The sequence below is a fragment of the Panthera pardus genome, unplaced genomic scaffold (genome assembly GCF_024362965.1).
Source record: "Panthera pardus isolate Hobbes unplaced genomic scaffold, ASM2436296v1 HiC_scaffold_20, whole genome shotgun sequence".
NCBI lineage: Eukaryota > Metazoa > Chordata > Mammalia > Carnivora > Felidae > Panthera > Panthera pardus.
Window position 1 is genome coordinate 55568895 of NW_026526766.1, and position 23559 is coordinate 55592453.

The window sequence follows — 23559 nt, forward strand, 5'->3', positions numbered from 1 at the left end:
AGAATATCTTAATCAGGCTCCACACTCAGCTCAGCTCTCAGCCCCACAGTGTCTCCATCTCACAACCACAAGATCCAGACCTGAGCCAAAATCAAGAGTAAGACACTTAACTGACAGAGCCACCCAGGCGCCCTTTCTCTTTTTAATAATTAACATCTGATTCACCAGTATAAATAAATTGGGAACAGGACAGAGGCAAAAAAACCCTTGAGTAATACCTAAAGAGAGTAATAACTATAAAAATAGGATGGCTCAGACTTACCCCATGCCGTGTGTTGTGAATCTTCCTGCCCCTCTCCCTCTTCCACGTCCAAATCCTGAAAACGAAAATAGTACTGTTAAATAGTATTTATACCCTACAAAATTATAATTCTACCAATGTCATTCTCTATACACCCCAAACAACACTATCACTGTTCCTAACAGCACCAACATTCCCATCTGGTGCACCCAACCTGCTGGTCACTACTGAAACAACTATCTACACAGTTATTGATTTTAAAGGATAGAAGGGATTTCATTCTGCTTATATAGTACTTGTGATATGTTGCAACTTAACACAGGCAGCTTATATTAAAAACTATTCTGGGGTTGCCTGGCTGGCACAGTTGGTAGAGCACCAACTCTTGAGCTCAGGGTCATAAGTTCTAGCTCTGCGCTAGGCAGGGAGCCTACTTTAAAAAAAAAAAAAAACCTATTCTAGATGTTTTAAAATCAGTTACTGCAAATACCGTAACATTTTAAACTTCTACCATAAAATCAAATGAGAACCAGAAAGAGGAAAACTGCTATGTAAGCTGAAGGTACTATTACACACTGTTTTTTATACTAGAACTTTGGTCAATAACCAAAATGGCAGCAGCAAGCGAGCAAGCAAGAAGAGATCATTTTATTCAGTGACTCTAGTTTTTCATAACATCCTCCACTATGGACTAAAGACCTAAATTCAGGAGCTAAAACTATACAACTCACAGAAGAAAATATAGAGCAAAAGCTTCACAACACTGAATTTGGTAATGATTTCTTAAATATGACACCAAAGGCACAGACAAAACAAACAACCAGTTGTTAGATTTGTGCATCAAAAGACAACTATATGGGGCACCTGACAGGCTGAGTCGGTAGAGCATGCAACTCTTGATCTTGGGGTTGTAAGTTCAACCACCATGGTGGGTGTAGAGATTACTTAAAAACAAAACAAAAAAAGACACCTATATCAGCAGAATAAAAAGGCAACCCACAGAATATGTGCCCATGATACATTTGATAAAGGAATAATATCAAGAAAGTGTGAAGAACTTCTACAGTTCAACAACAGAACCTAATTCAAAAATGGCAAAGGATCTGAATAGACATTTCTCCAAAGAAGATATGCAAATGGTCAATAAGCACATGAAAAGATTCTCAATATCACTAATCATTAGGGAAGCCAGTTACCATTATGATGCTTACTATCAAAGAGAGAGAGAGAGAGAGAGAGAGAAAGAGAACAGAAAATAACAAGTTTTGGCCAAGAATGCAGGGAAACTAAAACCCTTGTACACTTTGCTGGGAATCTAAAATGGTACAGCCACCATGGTGAATAGTACAGCAGTGCCCCCAAAGAGTAAAACAGAATTGTCATATGATCCTGGAATTGCACCTCTGGATATATACCAAAGAGAATTTGAAAAGAGTCTTAAAGAGATATATTTAATATTACTCAGCCTTAAAAAAGGATAATTCTTTTATTTAATGTTTATTTATCTTTATTTGAGAGAGAGAATGTATGCGCACATGGGGCAGGGGAAGAATCTTAAGGAGGCTCTATGCTCAGCACAGAGCCCGACATGGGGCTTGATCCCACAACCATGAGATCATGACCTGGGCAGAAATCAAGAGGTGGACGCTTAATCAACTAAGCCACCCAGGTGTCCCAAGGGGAAGGAAATTCAGACATATGCTACAACATGAATGAACCTTGAGAACACTGCACTGAATGAAATAGGTCAGTCACAGAAGGACAAATATTTTATGATTCCACATATATGAGGTACATAAGAGTAGAATTCAGAGAAGGATGGTTGCCAAGGGCTTTATTAGCCATACTAATATAGCTAAAATGTGTATTAATTACGTATGGTTAACTTACCCCACAGTTCAAGTTATTAAAAACGTGGTCTTAACCAAAATCTACTATATTCCCAGAGATAGGAGAATAGACAGAAATGTCCTAAAAAAACAAAGAATCCTAATAATGCTTATCAGTAGCTACTGCCTCTTGTAACACTGTCAAAAGGCAAAGGTAAGACTCACACACAACCACTTCCACAGCCTACAGGAAAGTCAAAACTCAGGCAGAAAGAAAACTAGCTCTAAGAAGAAAGCTTTCAAGCTACAGGATTTTGGCCAAGACACAAAAAACTGACAAGGGTTGCCTGGGTGGCTCAATTGGTTGAGCATCTGACTCTTGATTTCAGCTCAGGTCATGATCCCAGGGCTGTGATCGAGCCCCACTTGGGGCTCTGTGCTGAGCATGGATCCTGCTTAAGATTCTCTTTCTCTTTCTCTCTCTCTTTGCCCCTTGCCCCCGCTAAAACTCTCTCTCTCCCCAAAAAACAAAGCAAAGCAAAACAAAACAACAACAGCAAACAAAACCAAACAAAACTAACTAAAAACTTGTGGTATATCCATCCATACAATGGCATATTATTTGGCCATAAAAAGAAATGAAGTACTGGGGTGCCTGGGTAGCTCAGTCAGTTAAGCATCTGACTTTGGCTCAGGTCATGATCTCCTAGTTTGTGGGCATGACCCCTGCATCCGGCTTTCTGCTGTCAACACAGAGTCCACTTTGGATCTTCTGTCCCTACCCCTCTTTACTCTCTTTCTCTCAAAAATAAACATTAGGGGGGGAAAAAAAAAGGAATGGCATACTGCTGCATGCTACAATATTGTACTGAATCCTGATACAACACTGATGAAACCTTGAAACATTAAGCTATGTGAAAAAAGCCAGGCACAAAAGACCACATATTATAAAATTTCCTTTTAAATGGGAGTGTCCAGAATAGGTCAATTTACAGACTAGTAGTTGTTTACTGCTGGGAAGAGGGTGAAAAAGATGGAGGAATTGGAAATTGATAGTTAAAGGGGACAGGGTTTCTTTCTGAGATAAAAACAGTGTTCTGAAATTGATCATGTTGACAGCTGGATACAGTATATTCTATGAATATACTAAAAACCATTGAATTTTACAATTTAAATGAGTGAACTATATGGTACATGAATTATATCTCAAGAACTTACTTTTGCTATAATGAATAGTTACCAATAGAGAAAGCAAAAGAAAAAACCACAACTGCTCTTGACAGGTGAGTTCATGTGTACCCTTTGTAACAAAAGAAATTTCATTTCATTGGTATACATGTGAAAAAAGGAACTTAACAGTAAATATTAAGACAGTGGCACGATTTTAAAAGGGGATCCTGCTCAGAAATTTTTTTTAATTTATTTGAGAGAGAGAGAGCGCGTACAAGGGGTCAGGTGGGGGGAGGAGGAAGTGCCGGCAGCCAGGGAGAGAGAGAATCCCAAGCAGGCTCCATACTATCCGCACAGAGCTGCATGGGAGGGACTCAAACTCACCTCAGGAATCATGACCTGAGGTAAAACCAACAGTTGAAAACTTAACCCATTGAGCCACCTGGGCACCCCTCTGCTCAGAAATTATTAAACAATAATTGGAATACTTGAGCCAGAAAGCAAGATGTTAATGAAAAAGAGACAAAGGAATTTATAAAAGAAATACACAGCCTTAGGCAAAAATTCAAGAAATCTTCCCAAGTACCCTGGAAAAAGTATCAACTACATATATCTCCCATCTCTAGAGATCAGAAGCTGTGCCCAACTATTAACCACAAACACAACAAATATCGGAACCAGATTAAAAAAAAAAAAAAAAAATCAAACCCATTATTCCCATACATTTTTGCAAAATAACAAAACTGATCTTTCCTATTCACCTGGCTAGTAACACTACCAGTAACATTGTTTTCTCCCTACATTGTTATCTGGTACACATAGATATTTTTATCCAGCAGCTCATAATAAAGACGGGGTCTTTTAATAGAGAAAACACAAGATTAAATAAGATTATCATAAAGAATAAGCCCATATGATAATAAATGCTATTTTTTTACCCTAGAGGCCTCTCTGATGGTATCTATGTTGAATGACTGCTCAAGTTTTCAGCTGTTTAATATTTATGTTTTTTCTGCACTGAGAGCCAGAATAGAAAAGCCACTCACTTCCCTTGAAAAAGCCCAAACGTAGAAAACAGCCAATCACCTCTAGTGGAAGTGGATCCTAACTATAGACATTCCCTGCCCCTCCCAGTGCCAAGCATGTGTACCCTAAATAGAAACAAGGAGAATGATCCTAAGATGACAGAAAGTAATCCCTTTCCCTCAACCCCAGGAGACTATATGGAGGGCTTTGATAACAGCGAAATGTACCAGAAACTCTGTGATCTCAAATATCTCACTGCACACTCTAGGTCATGACATGAAAGATCTTTAAAGTCCTGACTAGTTCTAAGGTTCTTTGTACTGACAAAAATTCACAAAATTTCAGGGCTGGTTCAGTGATAAAAGTAGTTGCAGTGTTGACTATGAGCTGCCTCCAGCCCCAGAGACTTATCCAGTCCTCACACACAACAGGGCATCTCTGGAGCCTGCATGGATCAGAGTCTTGGGAATCCAGCAAGCTGTCTCTGTTCATGGGTTAAGGTATATTCTCAGACACAAATATGACTTCCCAAACCTAAAGCAGTATGAACAAGTCAAATGACAACAGCAAACTCCCTCTGGGATTCAGGGAGGAATAAAGCTTAGAATCTACCCTCATATCCCATATATTAGTTTATCCTTAGTAAAGAAGTCTGATTATAAACGTGTTGTGGCAATTGTTTCAGGAATTAATGGATTCTCAAACTAGCAAGTATAAGTCTGATAAAAAAAAAAAAAGATATTTAGGGAATTCTCTGAGCTAGTTGCCCAACCCCTGGGGTGCTCTACCCCACTACACCACCGGCTGAAGTTGTCAGTACACTGGAGAGCCATACCCTATATGCCATGCATTCTGCCTGGCAGGGGCTGACCAGGTTCCAGGTCCTTCCACCCCAGAACTATTAGAAGACTGACTCCCTTCTGGACTAGTAAACCTCCCACTTATGGTGACAATTTGAGGAATTCCCAAGTGGAAAATAATTTCTCCTAAGCCCCATTTCAAGTAGGGTTCTTCAGGATGTTTGAAGGAAAAACCCAATTCGAATTAGTTAATTCAAAACAGACAATTTTAATTGTATGCAACTGGGGTAGTTTGGGTTTAGGCGTGACTGGACGAGGACAAATACACACATACAGAAAAGGGTATTTATATACTCTCAGAGTACTTCCCTCAGAAAGCATGTATTAATTATAAAGTGTAGAGTAGTACCTTCACATAGAAACTTGTCAGAAACCACCATTCCTAAATTTAATCAAAACTAACAATACTAGTAAGGGATACACTGGTATCATGTGCCCTCTAATATGATGCACTGAGAAGGTCAGTGATCATCACTTTGTGGTATTCCTATCAAAAACAAATAACAAGTTTACTGGAATTAAAACACCAGATAATAAGAATCTATTCATGAGTAAGCTTCTCAGACTGATATAAAAGGATATTCTACAAAAGAGTCCATATGCTTCTAAAGCATTAAGGCCATGAAAGACAAAGTTTATTCCAGATTGATGAACTGTTTTAGAATGAAGGACACTAAACAGACAAAGTAACTACATACAATGTGTGATCCTGGATTGGATCCTAAACTAGAATTTTTTTTTTTTTTTTTTTGCTCTGAAGAACATTACAGGATAACTAGAATTTTTTAGATAAGGCCTATAGATTGCATCAATAGTAATTTCCTGATTTTATTATTCTAAGCTCCCTAAGAGAATCTTTTTTCTTAGAGGAGATATACACTAAAATGTTAAGGGGCAAAATGGCCATTATATTGGAATTTATATTCAAAGGTTTCAGAAAACACAATAGGATGTAACATAAACAGAAAATGATAAAACAAATGTAAAATACTTTCAGGAAATCTGAGTAAACATTATGCAAAATTCCATTGTACTTTTTAATTTCAAGGTAAAATGTTCAAACCAAACCCTGAGCACTTTTATGTATATTTTATTTTCCAGCAGGTAACTTTTAATTCTGTAAAAAAAAAAATCCAAGTTCTTTTCCACATTTACATTATCAACTGCTTTTATATAGAATGTTCCTACCCAAATTTTCCCATGGCTTTCTTCCTCCTCAGCTTAAATCCCACCTCCGCTGAGACCTTCCCAGGCCACTCAATTTATAGACCCTACCGGTGTATCTGGCTGGCTCTATTGGTAGACCATGTGACTCTTGGTCTAGGGTTTGTGAGTTCAAGCCCCACACTGGACATCTAGCTTTATTACTTAAAAAAAAAAAAAAAAAAAAAAAAAAGGAAAAAAAAAGGAAGGGAGAGAAGGAGGAAGAAGCCCCTTACTGACAGTTGACCACATCAACAATCAATTTCTTAAGTCAAAAAGTGATTTTACTTGACAGTCTCTTCTCCTTTCCCACCTAGAGTATGAGCAATCATGTCTTATTCACAGCTTTATCTGCAGCAATACAACAGGTATTTAAATATTAGTTGCTGCATTTAAGACTGATATATAAGTCCAATTACATACACATGGAACTTTCTCATAAACTAAACTACCGGGGTGCCTGGCTGGCTCAGTCAGTGGAACATACGACTCTTCATCTTGGGGTTATGAATTTGAGTCCCACATTGAGTGTAGAGATTACTTAAAAATATAAAAATATTCCCCTCAAAAACCCTAAACTCTTATTTTAAAAGACAATATAACATCACTATTCATTTATAGGAAACAACCCAGCGATTCATTAATACATTTAAGAACACCACATTTTGTCAAATACTTTTTGTACCAGAACCCAAGAAGCCATATAAAACAATGCAAAAAATTTTTAAATACTATGTTAGCACACAATAGGTAGTCAATAATTACTTTCCAAGTATATTATATAGAGTATATTCATGTATTAATTTGTTTTAAAATACAGGAACTAAGGGGTGCCTGGGTGGCTCAGTTGAATGTCTAACTCTTGATTTCAGCTCAAGTCATGATCCTAACTTACGGGACCAAGAGGCATACTCTGCAGGGAGCCTGCATAACATTGGCTCACTCTCTCCCTCTGCCCCTCTCTGGCTCTCTCTCACTCTCTAAAATTAAATAAGTAAATAATGAAAACTTATTCCTAAAGATATACAATACTAATAAGCAGCACTGGCTCCTGGAACACAGAATTAGTTTCTACTAATTACTATATGTCACATGACAAAGACCTTTACCCAGAATACTCCAAATCTCAGATATTTAACATGATCTTCAATCTGAACTCAGGATTAAGTCAGTATCATTGAGGGAAAACTTCCAGTCATGCAGTAGGTATTTAATATATATCAGCTAAATTCCACATTTTGTACACAAAACACAATTATTATTTGATGGCCAAGTTATCTTTGAATGGTCAACATTTATATAGTTCCAAACATTTTGACACCAAAAACCAAAGACCAGGATACTTAGGACAGTGCCAGGCACAACTGCTATTTCCCTCCTCTAAAGAAGCTGTTGTTTCCTCACAAAAACACACAACTCACAAGATACTTCTCTACAAACTTTTAAACAAATTATAGTAAAATACATCTTACAAGTGTCACAATCATTCTTGCTACTCTGAGCAAAGAAACACTAGGCATATAAAGGGAATTTATTTTTACTTCATTTGCTAGAGAGCTCATACTTTTCATGCTATAAAATATACTCCCATATTATACGTATGATTTTTCATTTAACACAGATACCAGATACGTTTTTGATTTTATTTTTTTAATTTACATCCAAATTAGTTAGCATATAGTGCAACAATGATTTCAGTAGTAGATTCCTTAATGCCCCTTACCCATTTAGTCCATCCCCACCTCCCACAACCCCTCCAGATTTAAGAGTCTCTTATGTTTTGACCCCTCCCTGTTTTATATTATGTTTGCTTCCCTTCGTGTTCATCTGTTCTGTGTCTTAAACTCCTCGTATAAGTGAAGTCATACGATATTTGTCTTTCTCTAATTTCACTTGGCATAATACCCTACAATTCCATCCACATAGTTGCAAATGGCAAGATTTCATTCTTTTTGATTGCTGAGTAATACTCCATTGTATATACATACCACATATTCTTTATCCATTCATCCATTGATGGACATTTGGGTCAAATTCTTAACATAAGGTATCCCAGAAATTATAGGTTACCATATTGAACCCATGCTGTTTCATAATATTTTTTAAGCCAATACTATACAGATAAAGCAATAAATAAGACAAGTTTTATTAGCACTTTGAAATTTTAGCAAATTTAGTCATAAATGTAGATTAGTATGCTGAGCAGGAGTCAATGTGAAGTCAGCAAGAGGAGCTCACAAGTACTGTCGAAATCAAAAAACAAATGCAGGGACGCTGGGTGGCTCAGTCAGTTGAGCATCCAACATTGGTTGAGCATCCAACATCGGCTCAGGTCATGATCTTGTGGTTTATGAGTTCAAGCCTACACATCGGGTCTCTGCCGCCATCGTAGAGCCTGCTTCAGCTCTTCTGGTCCCCCTCTCTCTCTGCCCCTCCCCTGCTTGCACACACACTCTCTCAAAAATAAACATAAAAAAAAAAAAAAAGAAGAAGACGGGGTGCCTGGGTGACTCAGCCAGTTAAGTTTCTGACTTCGGCTCAGGTCATGATCTTGCAGTTCGTGAGTTCAAGCCCCACATTGGGCTCTGTGCTGACAGCTCAGAGCCTGGAACCTCCTTTGGATTATGTGTCTCCCTCTCTCTCTGCCCCTCCCCTGCTTGTGCTCTCTCAAAAATAAACATTAAAAAAAAAGAAAGAAAAAAAGGCAATGGAGACCGTAAAGAACTGTTTTTAAGTACACGCTATACAGCTTATACTTGTTTTTAAGTATACACTGTATTTTGTAAAGTTTATTTATTTATTTTGAGAAAGATAGTGAGTATGAGCAGGGGAAGGGGCAGAGAAAGAAGAGAGACAGAATCCCAAGCAGGGTAGAGCCCAATGTGGGGCTAAAGCCACGAGATCATGACCTGGGCAGAAATCACGAGCTGGACACAACAGATTTAGCCACGAAAGTGCCCCTAAGTACACACTCTACAATCTGCATACTACACAACAAACCAAAAATAACTGCAAAACGACAGAAGAATGAATGGTTTTAAAAGACTAATTAAACAGACCATAAGAAAGTAAATTAAGGTATTAAATGACTTACAAGTGAATTTCTGGGTTACATAAAACAAAAGACATTTATCCCTTAATTATTGAAGTGACAATTGCACCACAATTAACTATCAAACTGTACTAATATTTACTAAGCAAAATAATTGTGTTTTTGTGTATATAGGGTACTAAGTGTTTTCCCCCTCTTGCCCTGTGCTGGATGTGGGAGTCAAAGCAATTGAAAGAAATCTCCAGACACAGACCATTACCATTCCAAGAACTTGCTTAAATATGTTTAAATATAGGTGTTAGGATATACAAATTTTAACTCATGTTTACACGTGGGGTATATGGTAGGCTGATTTCTTTTAAGTCTAATCTGATTTATAGGGGCACGTGGGTGGCTCAGTCAGTTAAGCATCCGACTTCAGCACAGGTCATGATTTCACAGCTCCTAGGTTTGTACTGACAGCTCAGGGCCTGTGGAGACTGCTTTGGATTATGTGTCTCCCTCTCTCTCTGCCACTCTCCTGCCTATGCTCTCTCTCTCCCTCTCAAAAGTAAATAATAAGAAAAAATTAAGTCCAATTTGATTTACAGAAGGTCAATCTGAATCCCTCACCCCCACTTTACATCCTTTTTTTTTTAAAGATTTTTTTTTTTTAACATTTATTCATTTTTTAAAGTGAGAGAGACAGAGCATGAGCAGGGGCGGGGCAGAAAGAGAGGGAGACACAGAATCTGAAGCAGGCTCCAGGCTCCGAGCTGTCAGCACAGGGCCTGACGCAGGGCTTGAATTCACAGACTGTGAGATCATGACCGGAGCTGAAGTCGGACGTTCAACCAACTGAGCCACCCAGGTGCCCCTTTACATCCTTTCTTAAAAAGGATTAGGTACTGGGGCGCCTAGCTGGCTCAGTCCATAGAGTGTGTGGTTCTTGATCTCTGGGCTGTGAATTCAAACTCCATTTTGAATTCCCAAATGCATAGAGAGATTACTTACAAAATAAAATCTTTCAGAGAGCTTAGGTAGCTCACTCTTGATTTTGGCTCAGGTCATGATCCCAGGGTCATAGGACCAAGCACCAAGTCAGGCTCCGCAATGAACATGGAGACTGCTTAAGATTCTCTCTTTCCCTCTGCCCCTCTACCCAGTTCGCACGTGAGCGCTCTCTTGCGCTATCTCTCTAATAAAAATAATTAAATAGGGTTGCCTGGGTAGCTCAGTCGATTGGGCAACCGACTCTTGATTTCAGCTCAGGTCATGATCTCACAGTTCATGGAATCAAGCCCTGCATGGGGCTCTTGAGCTGTCAGCACAGAGCTAGCTTGGAATATTCCCTCTCTTACTCTCTCTGACTCTCCCCCAGTGATTTTCTTGTGCATTTATGTTCATGCCCTCGCTCAAAAATAAATTTTAATGTTTATTAATGCTCCTTTTAATAGGAGCACCTGGGTGGCTCAGTCGGTTAAGAGTCCAACTCTCAGTTTCACCTCAGGTCATGACCTCGTGATTTGTGAGATCAAGCCCTACATTGGGCTCTGCGCTGACAGCCCAGTGCTTGCTTAGCATTCTTTCTGCATGATGTGAAACATGACATCCTAAAAGGACAAATGACACAGTTCTGAGCAAATAAATGGTAAAAGAAAAAAGAGGTGGTACAGAGATGTTAGGAAGAAAAATATTCTAGATTAGAAAGAACATGCAATGTATAAACCTTGTTTCAATCCTGCCTCAAAGAAATCAACTGTGAAAAGACATTTAAAAAAAATTGTTTTAATGTTTATTTATTTTTGAGAGAGACAGAGACAGAGTGTGAGCAGGGCAGGGGCAGAGAGAAAGGCAGACAGAATCCGGAGCAGGCTCCAGGCTCTGAGCAAGCTGTCAGCACAGAGTCCAACGTGGGGCTCGAACTCACAAACTGCGAGATCATGACCTCAGCCAAAGTTGGATGCTTAACCACCTGAGCCACCCAGGTGCCCCCAAATTTTTTAAATAATCATAAAATTTTTTAAAAAATCAGATTATTAGATGATACCAAAAGTTTACTATGACTTAAAAATTTCTGCAGACAAGGTAGGAAAGAGACATATAAAGCCAATATGGACAAAAATCTTTAGTTATTGTTGACTAAGAGGGAGTATACATATGGTTCATTTAACTACTCTCTCCACTTTTGTCTAAGTTTGAAATTGATCATAATTTTGTTTTATTTTATTCAGATTTTATTTTTAAGTAATCTCTATACCCAACATGGGGCTCAAACTGACAATCTTGAGATCAAGAGTCACGCACTCCACCAACTGAGCCAGCCAGGCACTTCCGAGATTGATCATAATTTTAAAAGGCTAGAAAAGGGAATTATAATTAAAATCTGTTAGATAATTCCAATCTTATTTTGACTGTGCCTGGCAAATCAGTACATAATTTTGCCCTTCTCTGATCTCTGGATATCATTTACCTTTGGCCTATATAGTATTTTAGTGAGTGACAGTTTAATGAACAGCCAAGGTAGTTGGTGGTAGGATATATAGTGTCTACATTATTTTTGTGCTTAATAACACTAATGATCAAAAATTCTGTCAATACGCAGTGTTTATATGGAGAACAGTCACAACTGCATGTAACAACGTACCAAACAGTGGCATCTGGCCAGGTGGCAAACCTGTAACTCTTGACTAGGAGTTGAGAGTTTGAGATCCATGTTGGGTGTAGAGATTATGTAAAAATAAAAGCTTAAAGAAAAACAAGGGGTACCTGGGTGGCTTAGTTGGTTAAGCATTTGACTTTGGCTCAAGCCATGATCTCATGGTTCATGGGTTCGAGCCCCACATGGGGCTCTGTGATGACAGCTCAGAACCCAGATCCTGCTTAATTAAGATTCTCTATCTCCCTCTCTCTCTGCCCCTCCCCCGCACTCACTCGCACGCGCGCGCTCTCTCTCTCTCTCTCTCTCAAAAACAAACATAAAAAAAAAGAAAAGAAAAAGAATAGGGGCACCTGGGTGGCTCAGTCAATTTCAGCTCAGGTCTCACAGTCCTTGAGTTAGAGCCTCGTGTCAGGCTCTGCAATGACAGTTCAGAGCCTTGGAGCCTGCTTTGGATTCTGTGTTTCCCTCTCTGCTCCTCCCCCACTCATGCTTTCTCTCTCAAAAATAAGCATTAAAAAAAACCCACAATTAAAAAACTGGATCAAGCAAAATGTCAATTCTGGGAGGTCATCCACTGAACCAAAGTAACATCGGCATATTACACTGTGTATCTTGATTTTAGAACCCTGGGAAAATTCAGTCACATCTCTAAAGAATATGAAATTACGTTATTAAAGTGGCTTAATGACATGCCAGATTAATGAATGTTGAGAAATGATCACTAACATAGGGTGCCTGAGTGACTCAGTCGGTTGAGAACCTGACTCTTGATTTCAGCTCAGGTTATGATCTCACAGTTCATGAGACTGGGCCCCACGTCAAGACAGAGCCTGTCAGGCTCTCCACTGGCAGCAGGGAGCCTGCTTGGGATCCTTTCTCTGCCCCTCCCCTTCTCTCTCTCCTGAGCTCGCTCACTCTCTCAATATAAATAAACTGAAAAAAAAATTAAATAAAACCAGTATCATATGAGTAAAACACATCTGTTAAAGTCCAACATAGAAGAATTTAGTAACTTTTTGATCAGAGCTTCAAGTTTTATATTATTCATTTAAAGGGCTTTCTTGGCTTATTTGAAAACAACCACAAAATTTCCTCAAAATTACATGAATTCAAACAATTCATTCATAGCTATCAGTAAACAAATCAAAAAACTACACAAGATCAACCATTCTTTCAGAGTACACTGCCATGCCTTAGTGGAGAAGTAAGTATACCAATAGCTTGATCCTTCTTCCGAACACAACCATCTCCTTCCCTGTTATTCTGTCTTACCTCTGCCACGGGTTCGCTTGCCACGGTCTGAATGCTTGTCCCCTTGACTGCAATCAATTCCATTCTCTTCGCCTCTAACTATGGAAGAAAAGAGCACCTCTTGTATATAATCGTACGTAAGAATTATCAAAGGCAAGGACAAAAGAGTTTCACCAAATGGATCAGAAAACAGGAAAAAACAAAACCAAATAAAAGTGGATCAAAAACTGAAGACAGTGGGGCACCTGGGTGGCTCAGTTAAGCGCCTGATTCTTGCTTTCGGCTCAGGTCATGATCTCAAGGTTCATAAGATCCTCACGTCAGACTCTGTGTGCTTGGGATTCTTGCTCTCCCTCTCTCTCTACCCCTTCCCCAATTCGTGCTCTCTCTCAAATTAAACATTTAAAAAAAATTTTTAAAGACTGATGACAACAGATCTTGTTAAATTCATAACTGAAAATTCTGTTGGGAAATTTAAAATGATGTACCACTTTTTCTTTGTTCTAGTTGAACTTGGCCCTCCCCTAAAGCAAGTTTGCTTCAAAAAACTGCTTATACAGCTACATAACACACCAACATTGGCCCACTGTTTATGTTCAAAGCCTAGAAAGTCACAGAATAGTGAAACAGCAACACCAAAGAAATACTGAGTTGCTAGAAAAATTACGTTGGAGACCGGTTTTCTTAGGATGCTATCCAGTATATGTCAACACGGTCTTATCTTCTCCTCATCCCTTTATTGGCATTAATGACTGTATAGAATACAGAAATTTCATGAGCAGTACTGGCACAGCTTTCTCTCATCTCTTTTCCCATGAGTCATTGGTGTTGTCCGAGTGCCTTTTTTGGCTACTCCATTTAAATTTGCCAAACGACTCCCTGAGGCACCTAGGTGGTCTGGCTCAGGTCATGATCTCATAGTTCATGGGTTCGAGTCTCACATTTGTGCTTCACCACAGATCCCACTTGGAATTCTCTCTGTCCCTCCCCTGCTCGTTTTCTCTTTCTCTCTAAATAAATAAACTTAAAAAAAATAAAATAAATAAATTTGCCAAATACCTCCCTCAAATCCCGATCTTGATGCCTTTGTTCTTCCCCATAATTTCCACATATAACATCATTAAAATGCAATATTCCTGCAAAACATGTTACTTCTCACTCCACCTACATTACAAGTTTTAGGAGAGCAAAAATTTGTTTTATTCATTGCCCTATGCCTATTAGAGTACCTGCCACATTGTAGGTAAACATCTGTGGAGTAAATAAACTAGCAAACATCTCTAAGATGATAATATTAAATATTTACCTTTTATTCACTCAAAATTCAGCTATTTTGGTATGGCTGCACAGCAGGTAGTGTTGTTATGGGTAAATAATTACAAACTCTGGATCAAATGAAAGAACAGTGAAAATCTTTCCTATTTGACAAACTTTTTATCAAACCCTTGCTTATATGAGTATGTGTTAAGTGGGAAGAATAAACAGCATCATCTATCAGGGAATGAAAAACCTAGTTTAAAATTAGAAGGTACACCTGGGGCGCCTGGGTGGTTCAGTCGGTTAAGTGCCCGACTCTTGATTTCAGCTCAGGTCATGATCTCACATTTTCTGAGTTTGATCCCCAAGTCAGGCTCTGCACTGACAGCCCGGAGCCAGCCTGGGATTTTCTCTCTCTCTTAAAATAAATAAACATTAAAAAAAAAAAAAAATTAAAGGGTTCAACTGATACATAACAGAAAGCAGTCTTAAGAGACAACACAATTACCTACAGCTCAGGTTAAGGGCTAACATGGAACTGCATCAGTTAAAATTCTAATGAACTACTTAGTTGTAGCTCATTAAGTGTTAACTATAATAATAAACACTGCATTGAGGAACTAGATTTATGGGCATTCACTGGATCACTTTCAGCTTTACGGTGTGCATAAAAATTTTCATAATGAAAAACTGAGAAGAAATGTACTTACACTCTCTCCCACGATTGCCACCTCTTCCTTTCCGGTTGTTATTTCCACGTCCACGATTTATTTCTCTCTCATTTCTCTTCTCTCTATTCTCTTTGTTCTCTGAACTTTCTTTTCCAAAATTCTTCTTCTTCCCCCCTACAGTCTCCCATGAAGTCTACCAAAGATAAGAATGGTCAGAGTTGTCGTTCGAAGTGTATACACTCATTAAGGGTATGCACATGTATTTTTCAGACCTAATTACCCATGCCTTCCAACTCACTTGCCTAACATTTTAATTCTTATCCTCTGATGATGGAGACAACAAACCTCTTGCTAGGCTCCTATTGCTATATACAGCATATATATATATATATATATATATATATATATATATATACACACACACATATATATTTATATATACACATACATATACATATATATATTTGTGCTATATATGACAGCAACTAGCTGAATTAACATACTGTGTGTTGTCCCCCCACAGAGCCTTTTCCTGTGCTTTAAGGCTTTTACCTGTGATTTAAGACTAAAGTAACTGATGTTTCCCCAATTTCCCACACAATGCCATCCTCACCTTTATCAGTAAGCCTTAAACCTATTAATAAATGGATTTGCTCAAAGAATACAAATTACTTTTAAATACTCGATAAAATCTCAGAAAAACAACTTGCTCTTTTCAGTTAACCAAAATGACCATCTAAAAAAATTTAATGGTAGGCAAAAAAAAATAATAATTTTTTTTTTTTTTAAACAAAGTACCCAAAGATAGTGTGGAGCCCAAGCCTGCTTCAGAGCCAGTCTGTCTCTCTGCCCCCCCCCCCCCACACTTGCAACTGTGTGTGCATGTGCACTCTCTCAAAAATAATTAAACATTAAAAAAAAGTAAACTACCCAATTCAACTTCAAAGACCTGTTCTAATGAGAAGTCAAATTATTTATATAACCTCCCTTCTCTGCCTCTCCTCTAATAGTACAGAAATCAGGGGCGCCTGGGTGGCTTAGTCGGTTGAGCGTCCGACTTCAGCTTGGGTCATGATCTCACAGTCTGTGAGTTCGAGCCCTGCGTCGGGCTCTGTGCTGACAGCTCAGAGCCCGGAGCCTGTTTCAGATTCTGTGTCTCCCTCTCTCTCTGACCCTCCCCCGTTCATGCTCTGTCTCTCTCTGTCTCAAAAATAAATAAACGTTAGGGGCGCCTGGGTGGCTCAGTCGGTTAAGCGGCCGACTTCGGCTCAGGTTATGATCTCACGGTCCGTGGGTTCGAGCCCCGCGTCGGGCTCTGTGCTGACAGCTCAGAGCCTGGAGCCTGTTTCAGATTCTGTGTCTCCCTCTCTCTGACCCTCCCCCGTTCATGCTCTGTCTCTGTCTCAAAAATAAATGTTAAAAAAAAAAAAATTAAAAAAAATAAACATTAAAAAAATTTTTTTAAATAAAAAAAAATAATAGTACAGAAATCAAATCAATCATATATATGTAAATTACTGAGAAGAGAACGCTATGTTCTTGTGAAAGTGAGTATTAGGATATCAATAAAGGTATTTTACTGAGAATTCCCAAAACTGGCCCATTTGTTTCTATTTACTTTGTCATTATTTAACTCATTCTCAAGAGATTTGAAGTTATTCAATCCCAAAATAAGAGCATAACTTTATTAAGCTTTAAAAAAACTTAGCAATAAAAGGAAATTACTAACAATGTATATCAAATAAACAAAAGCACCAGAAATTAATCAACTAAAATTAAAGAAACATAGAGGTGAATTATTTCCAAAATGGTGGAGGCCAGAATTAAAACCTTTTTTTTAGAAGGAATTTTTCTAACATCTAGAAACCTCTGCTGAACCTATGTATACTTAAATATAAAATCACTGGATATGGAAAAAATACATATTAAAACAAGTAATTTTCTACATTTAAGCTTTGATAAATATTTTTAAAAATCAACAACAATTTCAGCATAATAATCAGGTATATTCGCTTCTGATGAGTATGCAGCTATTTTAACCTTCCTGCAAGTCTATCTGGGAATAATACTCAAACTTTAATTAGTTCACAGCTTTTGACCCAGCAAATTTAGTTCCAGGCCTTTATTCACGGGAAATTATTTTGTAATTGTGCAAACATTTATATGCAACAGTACAAAATGGCGGGGGGGGGGGGGGGCACATATATCTAGCTTAAGAGACTATCTACCCTAGAACATCTATAAAGGGAAGCCACTTAAAGTAGCCACTTAAAGAGTTATCCAGGTGTACACAGAAAGAGATCCATGACAGAAGTGTAGCCAGCTATCTAACAAACTGTATAAAATAGGATTACATTTTTTGTTCAAATGGAAGGCCATGCATATACTGAAGAAAGTTAGGAACAGTTATTTAAATGAGGGCATTAATCTGATTTAATTTCTCATTCTGCATTGCTTTTTTAAGTAAACAATAAAGCTTATTTATTCCAGAAAATAATTCTGCATTGTACAAACTCAATTTATTATGTTTGCTAATATGAATAAACAAGATACATATATATATGTAGAATCCTGTCCTCTTAGGTTAACAAGAGAAAAAGTAAATTACAGAGGTCCTAGAAAATTATACACAGTAGAGTCAGCACAAGTTGCATATGTATACAATTTATAATGTCTTTACATGGCCAGACCTAAAGGTATTCAATCATTATAAAGGGGCATACTTTGTATATAAAACATTTGAGAAAAACATCTGAGCCCATTTCATTCAGCAAAGGATACCCATAAGCAAGTCTTGGCTTGTGAACTCTACAGAGACTGACAAGAACTTATTTGTGAGGCAAAGTAAGGAAAGCAAACTTAAGGGGCAACTGACCTAACACCACCGTAAATGCTAAAAAGAATATCTCTCATTTGACACAACAGTCCATGAGCATGCACACAAGCTTTCAACACGAACCAAATGATTATAAAAGATTTCAACAGAACTTCTGACAACCTTTGTTATCTGTATTTTGCCACTACTTGTAGAATAGGTCTGAAGAAACTCTAAGAGGGATGGCCCTCCCAGACACATTTACAAATCAGAAAAGCAACTTCCCAGGCCAGCTAATTAAAATTCACTCTCCCACCTCCTATTTGCCAGGAACTACACAACAAACAAATTACGTGGAAAAGAAAAATACATTAATGCAAAAGACTGATTATTTCAAAAATATTCTGTCACTCAAAATAGCATTATAATGAAACGAAAGGTTTAGTACTTATGATCATGTTTAATGTTTTCTTTTGCAACAGCTACTCTTCGGTGAGAAAGACACTCTTCCTTAAGAAAGGCATGGACATTTCCACTTAACATTTTTTTCAGAGAAAAAATTTGGATTCAGAAGATCCTGGCCCAAAATAAGGTTAGCCAATAGGACAAATAGATTTGTTTGCATTCATGATTTAAAAAAATTTTTAATGTTTATTCATTTTTGAGAGAAAGAGAGAGAGCACAAGCAGGAGAGAGGCAGAGAGAGAGGGAGACACAGAATCTGAAGCAGGCTCCAGGCTCCAGCTGTCAGCACAGAGCCTGAGGCAGGGGGCTCATGAACCACGAGATCATGACCTGAGCCAAAGTCAGAAACTTAACCGACTGAGCCACCCAGGCGGCCTTTAGTGGTTTATTTTAAATGTTCTTGCTCCTACCAACCCTACAGTGTTTACACTGTCTAGCACCCCAGTCCAATAAATTCTACCCCAGTCAGGGGAAGATATTCCTTACAGCTGGTTAGCCATGGCTGCTGCAGACAGCAACCAGGTAGGTAGGTTCTACTATCAAAGAAAAGATGTACCACAGCATGATCCTAAACAAACCAGGGTTTCAAAAGGACTTTCCCTCTGCCTCTTCTCTCAACAGCCTTCTCATCTCTCAACAAGCATAGACCTTTTGTGTCTGTATTCAGGCCCTAATTTTGCTATTTTCTGATATGTGAAGAAATCAAACCAGATCTGACCCCACTTCATGATTTTCAGGTTCAAGATAACCAAAGATATATTCTTTATCATTCACCCCAGAACTAACTCCTTTGGGTTCAGTGCCAAATGAGCAGAGGAAGTAAAACTAACTAAAACAGAGAACTGGACATTTCATTTAAGATTTAAAAATTCACCCAACTACCACAGAAAAGGAATAAAGTCTGCTGGAGCTAACGGAAAGGCAACACAAAGTAGTCTCCTGGCCTACCTGTACCATAAAAAAGAAAACAGGCCCTCCAATTAACATTTTGGAAATATTACCTTTATTCAGAGTAATTTTTTAAATATGTAAATAGGAGGACAGATTAGCCCTTCAGCTCATTTTGAAAATAATAGAGATGGGGCACCAGCATGGCTCAGATGGTTGAGCATCTCAATCTACATTTCAGCCCAGGTCTTTATCTCACAGTTCATAGGACCGAGTCCCCCCGTTGGGCTCTGTGCTGACAGATGGGAGCCTAGTTGGGATTCTCATTCTCATTCTCATTCTCTCTCTCTCTCTCTCTCTCTCCCCCTTGCCCCACTCACGTGGTCTCTCAAAATAAACATTAAAAAAAAAAAAGAGGAAAGGAAATTAACAGAGAGCCATTCTACACTGCAACCATTAGCAATGTGGTAAACACACTCCCTAGAAAACATAGGCCTAAGTGTCAGCAAACAAAAACTATTCAAAATTTTATTTCATCACTTAACATGATGTATTTTCCCAACAAACTGACATATTTGGTAGCTCATCATGTTGACTAGTGTTATCTTGAATGGAATTTTACTCACAGATATCGCTATACTCAAATAGTGAAATATTTTCCCAATTATCTGATTTTTATAATTATAAAAAACTCATTCTGCTTATTTTATATTAAAGATAACATGTTTTACTTTCAAACAGTTCATTTTTATATAGCCTATCCTTAAAAATGAGAACCTGACTAAACTTGAACAGACAAGGAAGGCATTTCTGGTTGCATTCATTTTTATACCCCTTTTAAGGTGCATCATTATTTGTTTTAATCTGCTCTGAAATGGTTTCAATTCCAAATACAAATGAAATATTGTGCAATCTCCATGTAGAAATCAAAAGATTAGAGCTAACAACTGCCTACTGTGGCTTTAGTTATATCCTTCCTAAAATAAAAGGGATGAGCGTTAGTGTGCTTACACATCCTCAAACTTTACTAAACAACAACAACAAAAAAAAAAACACAACAAAAAAAAACACACTTTGTTTTTTCCTTATTTTATCTATCTGTCAAAATTTGTCTGTAGAATATTCACACATAAGCAAATAGATATACCAGCAAATCCTGGTTTTCTGTTAGTCTAGAGATATAAGAAGTAGTAAGAGGTGACGACTGAGATGAAGAAACATGAGCAGTGAAGCCAAGAGAAGTTTTTCAGGTGGTGAAAATGTCCACAGGCCCAGAGAATTTGGAAACTGTGTAAGGCTGGAGTAGGTGACCAAGTTCTCTTTCGAGTCTTCAGATTCTACAACTTCATGAAGAAACCATATATAACAAAAACAGTCATTTCAGGTTAGTGTTCTTTCTGGTCTTAAAACAAATATGGAATGGAACCCATAACCCTCTCCACCCCCACCCCCAAAAAGGTGAAGTTCAAAATGCAGTATGGAATTAGAGACAAATCTTGGCACTGCAAAACAATTAATAATAATTGGTAATACTTACCGTGTCTGAATTCCCTTCCAGCAATATATTGATAGCTTTGTTCACATCTCCATTACAGTCATGTAGAGCCACTATGCACTCATCCTGGTTTTTCCCCGTCACTTCCATAAGCTATCAAAATTATGAGGAAATAGTTAAAGGGACCCCAAAATGGCACTTAATATTAATTTTAAGATTCTTCTAGGGGCACTTGGGTGGCTTAGTCAGTTAAGTGTCTTGGTTTCAGGTCAGTTCGTAATCTCATGGTTCATGGGTTCAAGACCCTTGTCAGGCTCTGTGCTGACAGGGTGGACCCTGCTTGGTAATCTCTCACCCTCTCTTTCGGCCCCTTCACTGTGTGCGCGTGAGCTCTCTCTATTATAAACAAATAAACATTAAAAAAAAAGATTCTGGGGAGCCTAGGTGGCTCAGTCAGTTAAGCATCCTACTTCAGTTCACGTCATGATCTGACAATTGAGTTCGAGCCCCAAGTCAGGCTCTGTGCTGAAAGCTCAGAGCCTAGAGCCTACTTCAGATTCTGTTTCTCCCTCTCTCTGCCCCTCCCCTGCTCACACTCTGTCTCTCCTCTCTCAAAAATAAACATTAAAAAAAAGTTTTAAATAAAATAAATTTAAAAAAGATTCTTCTATATAAAAATAAAAACTACACAGTCCATCCACATGAAGATGCCCTCCTTCCAAACTCTGAGCTTATAATCCAAGGATAGGTTTACCTGCTTTTTGTAGCCATTCATTGTCTTTTTATAAATACAGAAAAGCCAAACTACTAATTAACCCTCCTTCAAACTGACCAAGTATCAGATTATTAATCAGCAGCGCACACATACATATATACCAACATTCTCAGCATATTCAGAGTCAGCTGACTACTTAGTTCAATGGCCTGGGATTTGCAAAATTCTGAACCAAACAGTAAGTGGACTATACATTTCCCAAAGACCAGCTGTATGTGGCTACATTAACAGAACACCCAGTCCAACTATTTTATACACAGAAAACATTCCCTATGTGGTCTATCACCCCTTGGATTAGAACACTCCACATACATACTAAGTTGCAACACCTAAAGTTCTCACAAATGAAATTCTATAGCTATGACCAACTCACTTCTAGACACAGTACTTTCACAAGCAGCTTCAACAGGGCACTATGTTTGAAGTAATCAAAGAAATCCCCTGATACATTCTCTGTAACAAGGCAGATTAAGCTAGTTAACATTTTCATCACAAGTATAATCACAGATTAGGCACAAGACAGGTTTCTTAATTACAACTGAAATGTATGATTTACATATCTGTTGTGTTTTACATATAACTGTTTTAGTGTGTACTACCTGTTCAAAATGGTATGACCCCAACATCTGAAGTGCTTTCTCTAGGGTCAAAAAACTAATTGATAGCAAAGCCTACCTGGAATCTAGGTATCTTGATCTCATAAATACAGCTCTTTGCACTATACCCTCTCTCTCTGATTTCCTCTCTGCTTTACACAGCTAAAGTTCTGCACACTTTACAGCTTTCCAGTGCTTTGGTCTTTGGATATCTACTAGTGTCAGTTTTAATCAATGATCTGTTTTGTTGTTTTTAATGTTTACTTATTTCTGAGAAATAGAGAAAGAAAGCATGCACATGGGAAGGGAAGAGCAGAGAGAGAGATGGGGACACAGGATCTGAAGTGGGCTCTGTGCTGACAGCAGAGATCCAGATGCGGGACTCGAACCCATGAACTGTGAGATCATGACCTGAGCCATAGTTGGATACTTAACCAACTAAGACACCGAGGCGCCCCATCAGTGATCTGTATTAACACGATACCTGCAATATGCCTGTGTTAAGATGAATATTAAGTATCAAAATTACCCCCAGTGATTGAATTAGTAACAGACTGAAATTTAAACTTCTAACTCTGAACTCCTGGACCAGTGCTCTTTTTTTATGTATCTACTATGCTATTCATATAAAATGCAATATAATATGGAGCAGTACGTCTCAAACTGTACATAAATCTCCTTCCAGAAAAAGAGTTCTATAATTTTTAATAAATTTTTTATGGCCTTCTAAAAATATTACCAATAGTCTAACAACAGCAACTATAAGTAAAAGCAAAGAGTTTACATAGTAAAGGGCAAAATAGTTTGTTAGGCAGGAAGGTAGGCATGAGTGACCTTAGATGTCCAGATGGAGAACTCTAACTGAGAAGAGTCAGGGGACCACCCCATTCCACCTATCTAGCAGTGGGTTTGTGGTTAAACATCCCAGCAGAGGAAGATTCAAGTCTGTTGTGCTTGTTGCATTTGTGCAGAAAGCAGATGTTTGTCCTTATTTGACCTATGTCTCTAGAATACAAATAATGTCATGGTTTCCTACAGGTGCAGACTTCAAATACATCTTGGGAAAGGACCTGTATAGTTGGATAATTATTATATAATCCAGGTCTGTCACTCAAATGTTGCAACCTTAGGATTTGCCAAAAAGAAAAAAATTGATGTTAAGTCCACAGCCCGAGTTTCCAAGGCCAACGTCTCTCTTGACTGGTCTGTTCCTCCATTGGAGTATACTTTACTAAAATTTTGTTTTGGTTTTTTTGTTTTGTTTGCTCTTCTGTAATTCTTTACCACGGCTGCAAAAAGAACTAAGACTTCTTTCTTTTTCCAT

At 38.1% G+C, this 23559-nt stretch overlaps 1 protein-coding gene across 6 annotated transcripts in view; it reads right to left on the bottom strand.

Annotated features, from left to right (window-relative positions):
- Positions 1-23559, bottom strand: part of UBAP2 (ubiquitin associated protein 2) — a 111453-nt gene that overhangs the window by 50552 nt on the left and 37342 nt on the right. For all 6 annotated transcript variants that reach the window (XM_053908054.1, XM_053908053.1, XM_053908052.1 and 3 more), the window contains 4 exons: positions 20907-21017; positions 15241-15394; positions 13295-13372; positions 263-317 (listed from right to left, as the gene is read on the bottom strand). In XM_053908054.1, the coding sequence (XP_053764029.1) occupies positions 263-317; positions 13295-13372; positions 15241-15394; positions 20907-21017 (398 nt within the window). The remainder of the gene's footprint in view (positions 1-262; positions 318-13294; positions 13373-15240; positions 15395-20906; positions 21018-23559) is intronic.